The sequence below is a fragment of the Anser cygnoides genome, chromosome 2, assembly GCF_040182565.1.
Source record: "Anser cygnoides isolate HZ-2024a breed goose chromosome 2, Taihu_goose_T2T_genome, whole genome shotgun sequence".
Lineage (NCBI taxonomy): Eukaryota > Metazoa > Chordata > Aves > Anseriformes > Anatidae > Anser > Anser cygnoides.
Genome location: NC_089874.1, coordinates 95,373,280 through 95,386,270, shown reverse-complemented (window position 1 = coordinate 95,386,270; position 12,991 = coordinate 95,373,280). Strand labels below are relative to the sequence as shown.

The 12,991-nt window shown below is 37.8% G+C and overlaps 1 protein-coding gene across 4 annotated transcripts in view; it reads left to right on the top strand.

Moving 5' to 3' along the window:
* TERT (telomerase reverse transcriptase) overlaps positions 1-12,991 on the top strand; it is a 31,211-nt gene that overhangs the window by 3,832 nt on the left and 14,388 nt on the right. For 3 of the 4 annotated variants that reach the window (XR_010829562.1, XM_066992660.1, XM_066992662.1), the window contains exons 3-7: positions 2,152-2,347; positions 5,934-6,123; positions 9,199-9,381; positions 10,729-10,890; positions 11,250-11,345. Coding sequence is in view for 3 of the 4 variants with exons in the window: in XM_066992660.1 (XP_066848761.1) it covers positions 2,152-2,347; positions 5,934-6,123; positions 9,199-9,381; positions 10,729-10,890; positions 11,250-11,345 (827 nt within the window). In the remaining variant the exon portion in view is untranslated. The remainder of the gene's footprint in view (positions 1-2,151; positions 2,348-5,933; positions 6,124-9,198; positions 9,382-10,728; positions 10,891-11,249; positions 11,346-12,991) is intronic. The other variant, XM_066992661.1, reaches the window with a different exon arrangement.

The window sequence follows — 12,991 nt, the reverse complement described above, 5'->3', positions numbered from 1 at the left end:
AGGTGCTTGTAGAGTCACGTGTATCTCTTCTCTGGGAGTAAGCCATCATCCCACAGCATTTTTTTTCCCCCCTCACATCTACCTTGTGAAAAAGACATGGGTATGGGACCTATGCAGTGCCTGTGGTCACCCACCATCAGTTACCTTTCTAGAGCCCTCCTTTAGGAACACGAGACCCTTACTGATCACAGCTTCAAGCTAGGCAGGTGGTGGTGCAGCTGTCATCAGGGCTGACCACCTTCCAAGGAGGGTGGGAGTGCCAGCTGATTGCATTGAGTTCTGTACGAATCCCTCCTGTTTGGTCATCTCTGGTGATGAAAGGTAAATTTTGCTTCCCTGAAGAAGCCTTTGTCCTAGGACAATTCTAGGCTGAAGCTGTGGTTTTGTGGTTGATTGCTGTGGGATCTCATGGTTACTGTAATTTATTTTTTTTGCATTTATTACATTCCGTTCTCCATCTATAAAATGTGGATTGCACTTCCTTAACTGTTACATTTACAGAATTTATTCTTGCCTAGCAATATGCTTGGATCCTATAGCAATCAGAGATGAAAATGGTATTCCTTTTTAAAAAGGTGCAGTTGGGTTCTGAAATTACTACAGGTCCTCTGTAATGAAGAAGGAAAATAAAGTCTGGTATTTGAGACCTGATGTCAAAAGTCAGGGAGGTACACGTCTATAAAAAACTTCTAATTCTAGCAAATACACAGACACAGAAACTTTGGCTCAAAAACACGCTTTTCAAAATGCTGAGGATTTAAATATTTCAAAAGGGTTTTTACTGTACAAATACATTTGGTTTGTAGTTACTTGGAATGCCTTACCTTTGAAAAAATTAATACCATCTTACTCAGTGGTCTGGTTCCAGGAAAAGCAACACATAAGCTTAACTTTAATTTTTTTGAAACTACTCCCATGTGCCTGAAGTTTAAACACACATTTAATTGCTTTGCTGTGTTGCAGGCGTTTTTCTCTCCAAAAGAAGTGGTGGTGGTTTCTTGTAAATCATGACTACAGTTCAGGGAATTGACAGCTGCTGTCAAAATATTAGAAAACTGGTGATGTAGTTCCAGTACAGCTATTTAACATGCTGATTTAATTTGTGTATTTCGTGGCCTGCACGTTATGACTTTTCAGTGGAAGAATCAGCCATTGTGTTCTTCATTGATGTTTTCTGGCTTCTACTGAAGTGAACACTCTTTTTATCTCTTTATGGCAGTCTTTTCTTAGGTGCTGTATATACATGAAAGTGTCTCCGCCCTGAAGAGCACAAAAATCAAGCAGGGTAGAGAACTGGAAATTTATTTCCATTTGTTAAGTTTCAGTCTTAATTGTCAGCTCTCTTGTGTCCAAATTTGGCTGTTTTTAACACATTTGTGCTGTGCAGCTAATTAATGTTTCTGCAGAGTCTCTTTAAACTACCCTGTTGCATTATGCTAAATTCTACTTCTAATTAGAAAAGTATTATTGAAAAGTTGCAAAAATTCAGAATTTGTAGGGTAGAGTTTTACTCTACACTTGGCCTGCCTGCATTTAGACATCACAAAAAAAGCCTGTGGGCTTAAATTTGATAGCAGCTAGGAATGTTCTAGCCTCATAATTTTTGTGCCATCTAAATATTATGAGTGCTGACAGACTTAGTCTGATTTTTGAACTGCAGCAATGTTTTATATAGGTTGTCTGAAATACCTCTTTCTCCAGCTCAGCCCAGTTTAACTCTCTCAATTATTTTTACAATATACCTAAGAATTTTCATTCTTTTGCTTATTTATTAAATACATATATATATATATTCTAATAGACTTTATTTCCATTTTATCCTTCGCTTCAAAATGATCCTGTCATTGTGCATTAAAGATCTTGCACAAGCAATGAAAGTAAGTCTTTGGGTTGCTGGTGGTATGTATTTGTATTATGTGCATCCATTTATCACTGCTAATTAGTTTCCATCTTTATATGTGAAGTTTGGGTCATGTTATTTAATACTAGTGAAAAATCAGAGCTGTGTCTGTGGAATTGTTCTTGCTTTTTTTTTTTCTTTCCATTAACCTCATGCTAAGAAATGAGTGTATGTGTGTTTTGTTTGTTCCGTTTTTTACTAATATAAGTAGTTGTTATTTGCTATAATGACCTTTCAATTGTTTGTTGAAGGTAATCACTTTGTTCCTGCTTCTGAACATTGTTTCCGTGAAGAAATTTTGGCTAAATTCCTATACTGGCTGATGGATACCTATGTTGTTGAGTTGCTCAGATCATTTTTCTATATCACCGAGACCATGTTCCAGAAAAACATGCTCTTCTACTACCGAAAGTGTATTTGGGGCAAGTTACAGGACATTGGAATTAGGTAAAATTAGAAAACTAATCAAACATTAATGAAATATATGGAAGTCTCATGTTTTGCACTGTGAAGTTACAATTCTGCTTTTATTTATTGCCCCTTTATCCTCCTCCCATTTGCTTAATTTTCCAAAGGAAAAATCGACCTGTGTTGGTAGTTTGCGTGGCTTGTAGATCCAGAAATGTTTTGTGTGAGAAAACTTAGGCAAATTTGAAATTCTTTGGTAGGAGAACAGAAACCTTTGCAATGATAAAATCAATTATGAGGAGGATTTTGTTTTGATAAGTCAAATTTTTACACCTTTTAACCATCAGTAAAGCATAGTGGCAGCATCCCAAAGTAACCTTGAGAAAGCTAATTTAAAAAATGCTGAATTTTCTTTAACTGCTTTAATTAAAAAAAAAAAAATCTGCTGCAATGCTCTGTCCATTATTTCAGACAGTAGCCTTGTGGGGATTTTTTTTTTAATTATTATAAGATTGAAGGGTTTAAAAGCTGCAGCTTCTTTTTTTTTAGTGCAGCTATGGAATTCCATGCTGCTTTTTTTGGTCTTAAATGTGTGAGTGTGCTTAAGTTAGCACCTTATTTAAGATCAAATCTTAAGCAATTGAATGAGAAAATAGTGAAAATCAGAAGACAGTTTTAATGAACAGTATTACGTGTACATCTCCAGAGTTTATATCTTCTGGGTTTTCATTATAAATTGCTGGTGTCCAAGAGAGCTCTGGATCTGTTGGAAATGAGCATGCCTGATGCCTTGTGTTCTGCCATTTTAAATGGTGCACCTTTTACATTTGATGGGGTCTGATGATCTCCAGTTTTGTCTGCGATTTTTGGTAATTTTTAATTCTTTTTACAGTCTCCATGCTCCCTGAGGTTAACACTGGTATCTCTCCTGTGCAACTGCCTTGCATGTGTGTTTGCACTTCATGGGGCCCTGGAGCTGTTTGCAGTTACAGCCCAGAATAAGCAAGTTAAACAGCAGCAGTAAAACACAATTTTCAACCCGGAATACTTTGTTTGTCTTGTCTTCAAACTAACAGCATTAGTGTTGTAATGAGTGTTTTATGTAGCTTTAATGTACTTCACAAGCTAATGGTTTTTTGTGTAAAGTACCACCCAGCAAGAAGTCTTACAGGTTAGGTATAATGCTCTTTTTAACGGGGTGTATGGTTAAAAGAAGACAAGTAGTTTTGGTTTTAGCCCCTTCTTTCCTATCACCAATTTCCCCCCTCCCCAAAAAGAAACCCAGTGTATAAGGACAAGGTGCTCTGACATCAAGGGACCCTAATTTGGGCTGATCCTGCTTTTTCCTATTTCTTTCCTATTTCTATTTCCACCACGCAGAAATCAGCGCTTTCAGCACTCTTTTTTAGAGTGTGCTGTGTAACATGAGGTTACTGATCCAGCTGACTGCGTTCAGACAGGTGGCAAACTGCCTATTTCACATGGGCGGAGAAAATGTGGGATTTAGAGGTAGTGGGAAACAGCTGTTTAGGGCTGCCTGTGTCGCCTTGGCCATTTCTAGACTCTCAGGGCACCATCCCCTCATTCCCAAGCAGCATTTTCAGGAGCTTCTGATGATTGAGTGCCACAGGCTGTTGAGCTGCTTCCATTTTCCCTGGAGGAAAGAATATCTGGCTTCGGTTGTTTCCCTGATGACTGCTCTGCAGCTGTCCTGGTTCTTTCTCCTCTCCAGCTGGAGCTGCTCTGGTCAGATTGCTGTCAGGAAGCCAGGTGTAGCCACTGATGCCTTCCCACTTATTTTTGTCCTCCAAAGGAGGAGAGAGGATGGATGAAACAGACCAGGACTTCGCTCATGGGTTTGCCTTTGCACTGCATTGTCCTCAGGGTGTAAATCCTTAACAGTGCTGTGAAGGCGAACTGAGCATGGTTCAGTGGCCACTACATCAGTGTGTGTTCAAAATCATCAGCGCTGCTATAAATGCCGTGAAATAAGCAATGAGTGTTGATGCAGGCAAAACGACCTCAAGCTCCACAACTGGCCAGAGGTAGTAATAGTGAAGATCTGCAGATAGCTGGCCATGGCCTTCACTTTCAGAGGAAGTCATATTTTTAATAGAGATGGATTTTGGGGTGGTGGTGTTTTGTTTTTTAATCCATTCCAGTGTCATCAGTGCAAAGGGATGGAGGCTTGATTTGGTTGTTTCTGTTGAACTGATGTTCTTTATTTTATCTTGGTGATCTAGCTAATGCTATAATGTGTGCATGAAGTCCTGTAGGTTTAGGAAAGAAGTTAACTCATAATGACTGATAGTGCTCTCTAGCTATGTACACGCGATCTGTCCTTTCCTCTGTACTTTGGGAATTTTATTCCAAGTTTGAATACAAATCTAAAACACTTGCTCAGCTTGCTGGCCCAGGATGCCTCTGTGTTCCTTTTGGCATGCACTGTATCACTTGGACCCTGACAGTCTCGAGCACCTGGATCTTTGGCTTATATGTGGGTTGTGTTGGCATGCACAAGAGAAATATTTGTGTGCTTCATCTGCATGCTTGGCTTCTCAGATGCCTCCTAGAGCATGCTAACTAGTTTTTCACCATCTATCCACCATCTTTTGTGACAGCATGGCCTCATTTTGCCAAAGCAGCCTGTGGGCTTCTGTGGGATATGGAAAATAGGAATGCAAATTTAGAGTTGCATCCTTTGCTCTTCAGGGATTTGAATTCTCATTTTACTTCCTGGGGGTCTATCCTAGCAACTGGGCTGTAGGGCTTTGTGAAATGGCACATCCTTTCCTTCCGAACAATACAAGCAGTGTAGGACACTGATCCAAGTCTTATGTTGCAGGTAGGGCGCTTTAACCATCTTAAGTAAAAGCAAGGTCTTTGTGTCACCTCCTTTTCCTGCCTTACTGCGTGGGAGGAGAGTATTGGTTTGGACTAAGCTACACTGAGCTGTAAATCCTGAGGGGGGTGGCTGTGAGGGGCAAGCACATTTCCCAGTAAGATAAATTTGTGACTTGGGAGTGTTCAGTTCTTTATGGTGTTCTGCTGGTTGCTTTAGCTGACGCCTGCTCATAAGGTCAATTCTTTTGAATCCTGTTACTGTGTACCTAAAAGCCCTAAATTTTTTTTATCTAGTATCTCAGTTCTCTATATTTTTTTAATAGGTAGTAGGTCTCCTAAATGTCAGTAGAACACTGTGTAAGTCCTTCTATGGGTCTCTCTTTACATAGTATTCAAAAAGTCCTATTCAATTTGGTTTATATCTTTCAAGCTTCTGAAGCAATGTAAAATGTCTATCTGTGGTTTTATATTATAAAAAAATCATAACGTTCAAATATACTTGCCTAATTTGTGGATAATTTTTTATTTGTGTTAATTTAGGTGGTTTTTTTGTTACCTTAATTTGCATCAGGAAGAAATATATGCTCTATTATTATATTGCATTGTCATTAAGATAACCATGGAACTGTTCTGAAATTCAGATTTCCATGTCAGTTTCTTTAGAAATCTGTAATTATCTTCTTAGTAAAATGTTTGGGTTCAGTTACCATTAAGAGATGAAACATTTTAACTTCTATTGCATTTCCTATTGCTTACACTCAATGCGTATTTATTTTTTTAGAAACCATATTGCCAAAGTACATCTACGTCCTTTAACTTCAGAGGAGATGGAAGCGATCCATCAAAAAAAATACCTTCCTATGGCGTCAAAGCTCCGTTTCATTCCCAAAGTCAGTGGATTAAGACCCATAGTCAAAATGAGCGGTGTTGTTGAAGCACAAACGTTGAGCAAGGAAAGCAGAGCAAAGAAGGTGTTTATTTTTCTTATTGTTTTATGTGGATTTGTTAGATGTGAGTTGTTTTTTTTTTGTTGTTAATATAAAACTAGTGGTGAACTGAGACATTGAAATCAGAAGGACTGAATGTGCCTACCCATTGCAACTTAGCATAGCTTCTCCTTTCCCACTGCTTAGTTGTCATTACCCTCCAATTCCAGAACTGCATACTTCTGCTTGTAAGCCTGCCTTAAGGAGACGAGTCTAACAGAGTGGCATGGCCTGCCCACTGAACGTGTTTTCTCTCTCTTCTCTTTCCATCTGTTTCTCTCAGCTCGATGTGTCTGATTGTGGTGAACATTGGCCATCCAGGGGGTTGAAGGACAGAAAACTCAAAGATATCCCGTACTCGGTGTTCAGAACTAACGCGTTGCCTTTATTTGGCACACCAGAGGGTGAGGGACAGATGGGTCTGGCCTGTTGGGGTTTCCCTGAACGCCGATTGTGATTGTGCGTGTTGATGGCTGTTCACAAAATAATCCATTTAACAGGCCAGGTAACTGCAAGATACAGTGGGAGCCCAATTTCACTCTCTCCCATGACTAAATTGTTTTTCCTTAAGGCTGAGTCCCATGTAGAGCACAAGATGAAACACTCCTCAGATGGGTGGGAGTTCAGTGGCTACTTAGTACCTGTGGTTCAGTGTGTGATCCCAGACCGTACTTTCAGGACATCAACTAAAAGCTGTTCTGAAGTGGTTACTTTCATCATAGTCTTTCTGTGGCTATCCTACTGTCAGATTCCAGAGCATGCTCACAGTTAATTTGGGAATAGCTGTAGTGCTTTAAAAGGTTCTGTTGCTCCTATAACAGATTGGCATGAAGGATGACTTGAGACCTGAATGCACTAAAAAAAAAAAGGAGGTTCAAAGTTAACCATGGTAGCTGGCCAAGTGGCTTCATAGGAGAACATCACAAAGCATGGTTAATGATTTTCAGATATCCAAGAAAAGCTGTAATAATGTTGTGTTGCTTCTGAGACAGCAGACAGACACAAAAAGAAAAGTGTGCTGTGCAAAACATCATATTGAAGAATTTGGGGCTTACAACCTACTGGAAGTAATGTGGTTTTTTTGTTTGTTTCTTTTTTTCCAAAACTTTCTTGGCTGCACAGTTTGTTTCTGTCACGGCCTCTTATCTTGCAGCCTGTTCCAGTTTTTCATCCTGTCCCATATCCAGCTAGTCTCTGCTCTCCAAATTTCTCCAGGCGTTTAAAGTGTAGGAGGAAGAGCAGCTTCAGGTTCTTTCTATCTGACAGTGTTCCAGGCTTTGGAATTTGCAAACCAGTCTAGAATTGTAGGGGTAGACTTTGCCAGCTTCTGTAGCTCAGCACTGGAATGTGTCAAGATGAATTGTCAAGAGATAATCTCTCAAATGTCCAGCAAATCAACTTCTGGCTCTTGGGCAGCTCTCAAACGTTGCTGCAAAAAAACATGGTGAGATAAGTCCAGTTCTGTGAGTTTGTCCTCAAATCAGCGTAAATTTTGTTTTGGTTTAAAGGTTTTATGTAATTGCTTTTCATCCTTCTTCCCTTTCTGTTTGAATCTGTGTATGTGTATATATGTATTTTTATATATACACACAGATGCATATATATTTAATGGAAAGCCCGAAGCACTGGGTGTGAGGAGGGTTCTTAGTGATCTGTTCTGTTTGAGAATATATAATTTTTTACTGCATTCTGCAGATATTCTAGCAGACCCTCAGGCTTTGCGAAGATGTTGATAGCTCTGTGGATTAGATTTGTTCTGGGAAGTTGAGAAACTGAATGGAATTTCTGCCGACATTAAAACAAGGAGCCACTGAATATTGTGACTCCAAGTCCCTCAGGACTAGTTCAGGCTAGGTTTTGAACTCTAAAGCCTTAGTTGTCTCTTATTGATTTACCCACACACACCCATACGGCCATCACTTTAGTGAAAAGGTGTTAAAGCAACCATTTGAGACATGCTCTTAAGAAAGAAAGGAGGAACTTCTCTCCTGATAATTTGTTCTTGCTGCTTCTATTTATCTTTGAGCTACATCTCTACCCTTCTGCCTGTTTTTTCTTAGGAACACGCCCTATGCTGGAAAAGAGATCACAGGGTTTCAGGAATCACTGAAATCCAGAATCACTGGATTCAGGAAAATGTCTTAAATTTCAGCAGTTTTTTTTTGTGGACTAGTCAAAAATATTTTGCAAGATCAGCCAATGAATTAACATAACTACTTACCTTATGCAAAACAGTAAAGTTGGATCATGTTGTTCTGCAGTCAGTGACAATAGCACACTAAATGTTTTTTGTGTGCTCAAGTTTTTCCAGCTTTTTGCTAACACCTGTAATTGATTTTTTTCAGTGTAAAAGTAAATTTCTTCAAATGAATTGATAAGCTTCCAAAGAGTAGTTTAAATGCAGTTGTGTCGTGATCATGACAATACTACTGAGATTAAGAAACCTTTTATATTCTGTGTATACATTTTGTGGGACTTATCCAAAGTTCTAAAAATTCATTAGCATGCAAGTGTGCAGGTTTACTTTTTTCATCTTAAATTTGTATTTCACTATTCCCGTAGATGAGAGAGTTAAATTTTTGCTAAAGTACCTGCATAAATTGTCCCCGAAGGCTCAACTGATGATGCAGATGGATTTAGCTTAAGGTCTCAGGCACGTGTTCTTTTTGCCATTCTTGTTGTGGTGGTGATAATCTCCAGTAGAGAGAATGGATGATATTTAAGAAAACTTACCTTAGAACTCATGGTGGTTTTATTTTCTGAAATCCGTCCATTTATGTCCATGACTGTTAGACCTTGATTGCCAAGAGTTAAGTACAGGGGAAAAAAAAGGGGGGTGGGGATTTAAATGTATTCCCCAAAACAGCTGTGAGTCTGTTTTGTCACTTCCAAGTAGTTACTACCACTATATTCAGGCTTTCTGAAAACTGTATTTGACCAAAAACGTTCAGTAAATACACAATTTTCCTCTCATATTTCATCTAAATGAGAAATGTACGTATTGCAGAGAATTTAGAATGTTTCAACACACTTCAGGGTGATTCTTTTTCATCTCTTTAGCTGAATCACTACAACACGCAACTTAAAAATCTGTTTAGTGTGTTAAATTATGAACGAACTATAAACACCAGTGTTATCGGCTCTTCAGTGTTTGGGAGAGATGATATCTACAGGACATGGAAGAAGTTTGTTAAAAAGGTTCTTAAATCAGATGGTGAAATTCCTCATTTCTACTATGTAAAGGTACGCCTTTTCTAATCCAGTATTCAACCTAAGTTTGCAAAGTCAACTAGTGCAGATCTTTTACAACTGAGATAGCTGTGATGTAAGTGCATAATTTTTTTTTTTCAAAGTCAGTTTTTGTGCATACTTAACATAGACTGGTTTGTTTTTTTCTCCTGCAGTAGTGCTTCCTTTACTTTGATATTTTTCTGTTCATCTTTCTGTCATGTAACAGTTCTTGCTTTTGGACATACACTCTGTTTCTGCAGTTACATTTACTTGAGTATAAAACTGGGACAAAAATGTAAAGTTGAATAGGATTTTAGGGACATTTTCTCAAATTAAAAACAGGAAAAATTGGGTGTACGCATTTGAATAAATTTAGTGTCTTGTGATAAATAGGTGCCTTTTCTCTCCATACGATCAGTGTCTTAAAAATAAACATCCTAGCTCTAGTGTCTCTCCAGCAAATTTACTCTCCTGCTTGAAAAAAATGAGCACTTGTCATATCTCATTATTTGAAGATTTTTTTTAATTAACACTTGTGTTAAATAATGTCTAGCTGAAGCACAAAAAGTTGCATAGCTTTGAGTTGGTGTGATTTATATAAAACTATACAGATTTATGATAATACAGTGAGGCTTCTCTTCCAGGTGTCATGTCCTAAAATTATTTTCAGAAGTTGTTTTTTTAACTTTCAAACGAAAGAATCGTGTTATTGACATAATTCTTTTATTTTTTTTGCTTCTTCAGAAGGTTTTGAATTGTGACAATGACAAGAAAAAGCAAAGTTAAAATTGCAATATGAGATTTAGAAGAGGCAAAACATTTAGGTTTTCAGCTTTCCAGGAGTCTGTAAGATGTCATCTTCATGATTGTATGGAGAGGAAGGTTTCTTAAAATATCTAAATATATAAAAATGTTAGCAGTAAACTTCAGTTAAATGATTGAAAGTTAAGTGTAAGTTTTAGGGCTGCATGTGCAACTTTCAGTATGCTACCTTTCATCTCCACTAGTATTTAATCATGAAAAAGAGTGCTACGCAGTACAGATGAGTGTAGGACCTGCCCTACCTTCTTCTGCTAATAACAAGGATTATTCTGAAAATGATGGCTTGGTTGTCCCCAGCAAGGGAAAACTCGCTGATGGCTGAGGAAAGTATTTTCAGTTAAGCAATGTCACACATGTTAAGCTTTGTCACGCATTTGGAAATAATGATGTAATTTCACTCCTATGTGTTGCTTCAGCCGTGTTTGTATACTACAACAGTGACTTTTTTTTTCCATACTGCCACAGCATTTATGGTGATATTGGTGAATATGGAACATAAGATACGGAGCATAATGGAAGCTATTTCTTCTGTTTCAGGCTGATGTGTCCAGGGCTTTTGATAGCATTCCTCATGATAAACTTGTGGAAGTGATTTCACACGTCTTAAAACCTGAGAAAAAAACTGTCTACTGCATACGGCGCTATGCAGTGGTTATGATCACTGGAAGTGGAAAAGCCAGGAAATTATATAGGAGACACGTATGACTTGCTACTTTCTTCTACGTGCTGCTGTTAATATGTTTCTGTCCAAAGAATATGTTTGTTTATAGCTTTTTTTGTGTGTGTGTCTAAACTTGAATTAGGTAATTACTTCATAAAACATTTTAATACTGTTGGAAATTTTCTGGAGGGAACAAAACTGCTTTTTACGCTTCAGTGTTGAACAAAGAAAGAAAAATGTGTTGTGGGAACAGAGACACGAGAGAGAAATTTCGTTTTAACAGATCTGTTAGATTAAAACAATGCAGTAAGAGTGGGCCTTTGATCTTCACTGAATAAATTCTGTCTGCTAATGAATCTTCTATTTTGCTTTTGTCATTTATTTGTTTAATATACAGGTTTCTACTTTCAAGGATTTTACGCCAGACATGAAGCAGTTTGTGTCCCGGCTTCATGAGAGTACCTCATTGCGAGATGCGATAATAGTTGAACAGGTAAATATTAGGAGGCTTCTTTTCATCTGAAAGGGAAAGCTGCAGAAGTAGTAGAGGAGGATTTAGGGTTTCTTTTTGTTTGTTTAAATGAATGTACATATTATATGGTGATGTGACCTGTCTTCTAGTTAACAAGCACTTTCCACAGAAAAATTCAGTGTTTCTAACAGGCTTTCAGTGGAAGTGATGCCTGAGGCAAGAACTCTGACAAAATGTCATTCTGGACTTCTCCCGGATTTTCTCATTTCTGTCCTATTCTGTTCTATTTGAAACATAGTTTTCTTTTTTTCATTCCTAATGAATTTCATTACTTGTTGCAGAAGTTTTCAAATGAAGTAAAGAAAGGCTTCAATGCATGCTTTGTCCAAAATGTACAGAAGTAAGAAACTGGAAAGTGTATTCTAAGCGAAGCAACTAAGGGAATAGATATGGCACCCCGAAGAGCAAGCTTCACTTAACAGAAAAATGACTTTAAAAAATCAACTTATTTTAATGATTACTTGCCAAGGCTGATTAGAATGAACTCTTCTTCACAGGAGTTAGTGCAGTATAAAACAAGATCAACTCTTGTATTTTTTGTTTGAAGGGATTACTTTAACTCAGAAAGTATGTTTAAAAATTATATATATTTTAAATTGACTCCAGCTAGCAGTGTTGCAAGAAGCAATCATCCTTCTGTTGTTTAAATTCACGTGCTTCAGAGAAGTGTATTAATTTCAAATGATGTTTGTTCTCAAGACTTCCTTCAGTACAAGGAATGTGACAGGCATAGAAATAGATGATGTGCCCAGTCAGTTTCTTAATACATTTTATTGCTTGACATCATGGTGTTCCATGATAAAAACCTAAAGATCCTGAGCCCAAGATGAGCAAACAGTTTTCTTCCTTACAGGCTACTCTGTCAAGTTTTTCTTCACTTGCCAGTGGAGAATTAGGAAGTAGAGTAATTAATGCTTCTAACATACAAGTAAAATGGTAGTGTACAATTTACATAGAGCTAGAATGTACAGTGTGAGTGGTGCACAGTTCCAGGATCCTGCAAAATAGAGAGAGCCTAGTGAGTACGTGGATGAAAATGAAAACCAGCTGTATGTGTGATGTGTATTTTGTTTCGTTCTCCTTCCAGTGGACATCTAATTTAGATAACTGTTAGATACTAAATGAACAGCAGCTGTCTTTTTCATTTGTGTGTGTGAGATTTAAAAAATAAAAAAGTGTTATGAGAAAAATGCCATGCCAGCATGGATCTCCATGCCCCGAATGCATCATGATAGCATTTCAATACTGTGTTCTCACACAACTTTCAAAAACTGGGTGCATTTGTCAGATGGTTAATCTATGCACATAGGGAGTTGTTTTGCTTTAGGTCTCGAGCAGTCATTGTTAAAGGGATATAAACTGCTCTAAACGAAGCTTTTATTACATGTTTTTAACACAAAAGGCTTCATAAATATTGAGTGGGCTGTCATGCATGGATCATTTCTAATGCTGGGCAAAGGATTTGTTTTGCAGCAGAACTGGCAAGTGAGTTTATCAGTAGTTGTGGAATCAGAAAGAACAGGACAGAAGAATGATCCTCTGGACAGAAAGTGACTAAAAGAGGGAGGTATCATATTGTTGTAATACAGTACAATAATCAACACTTT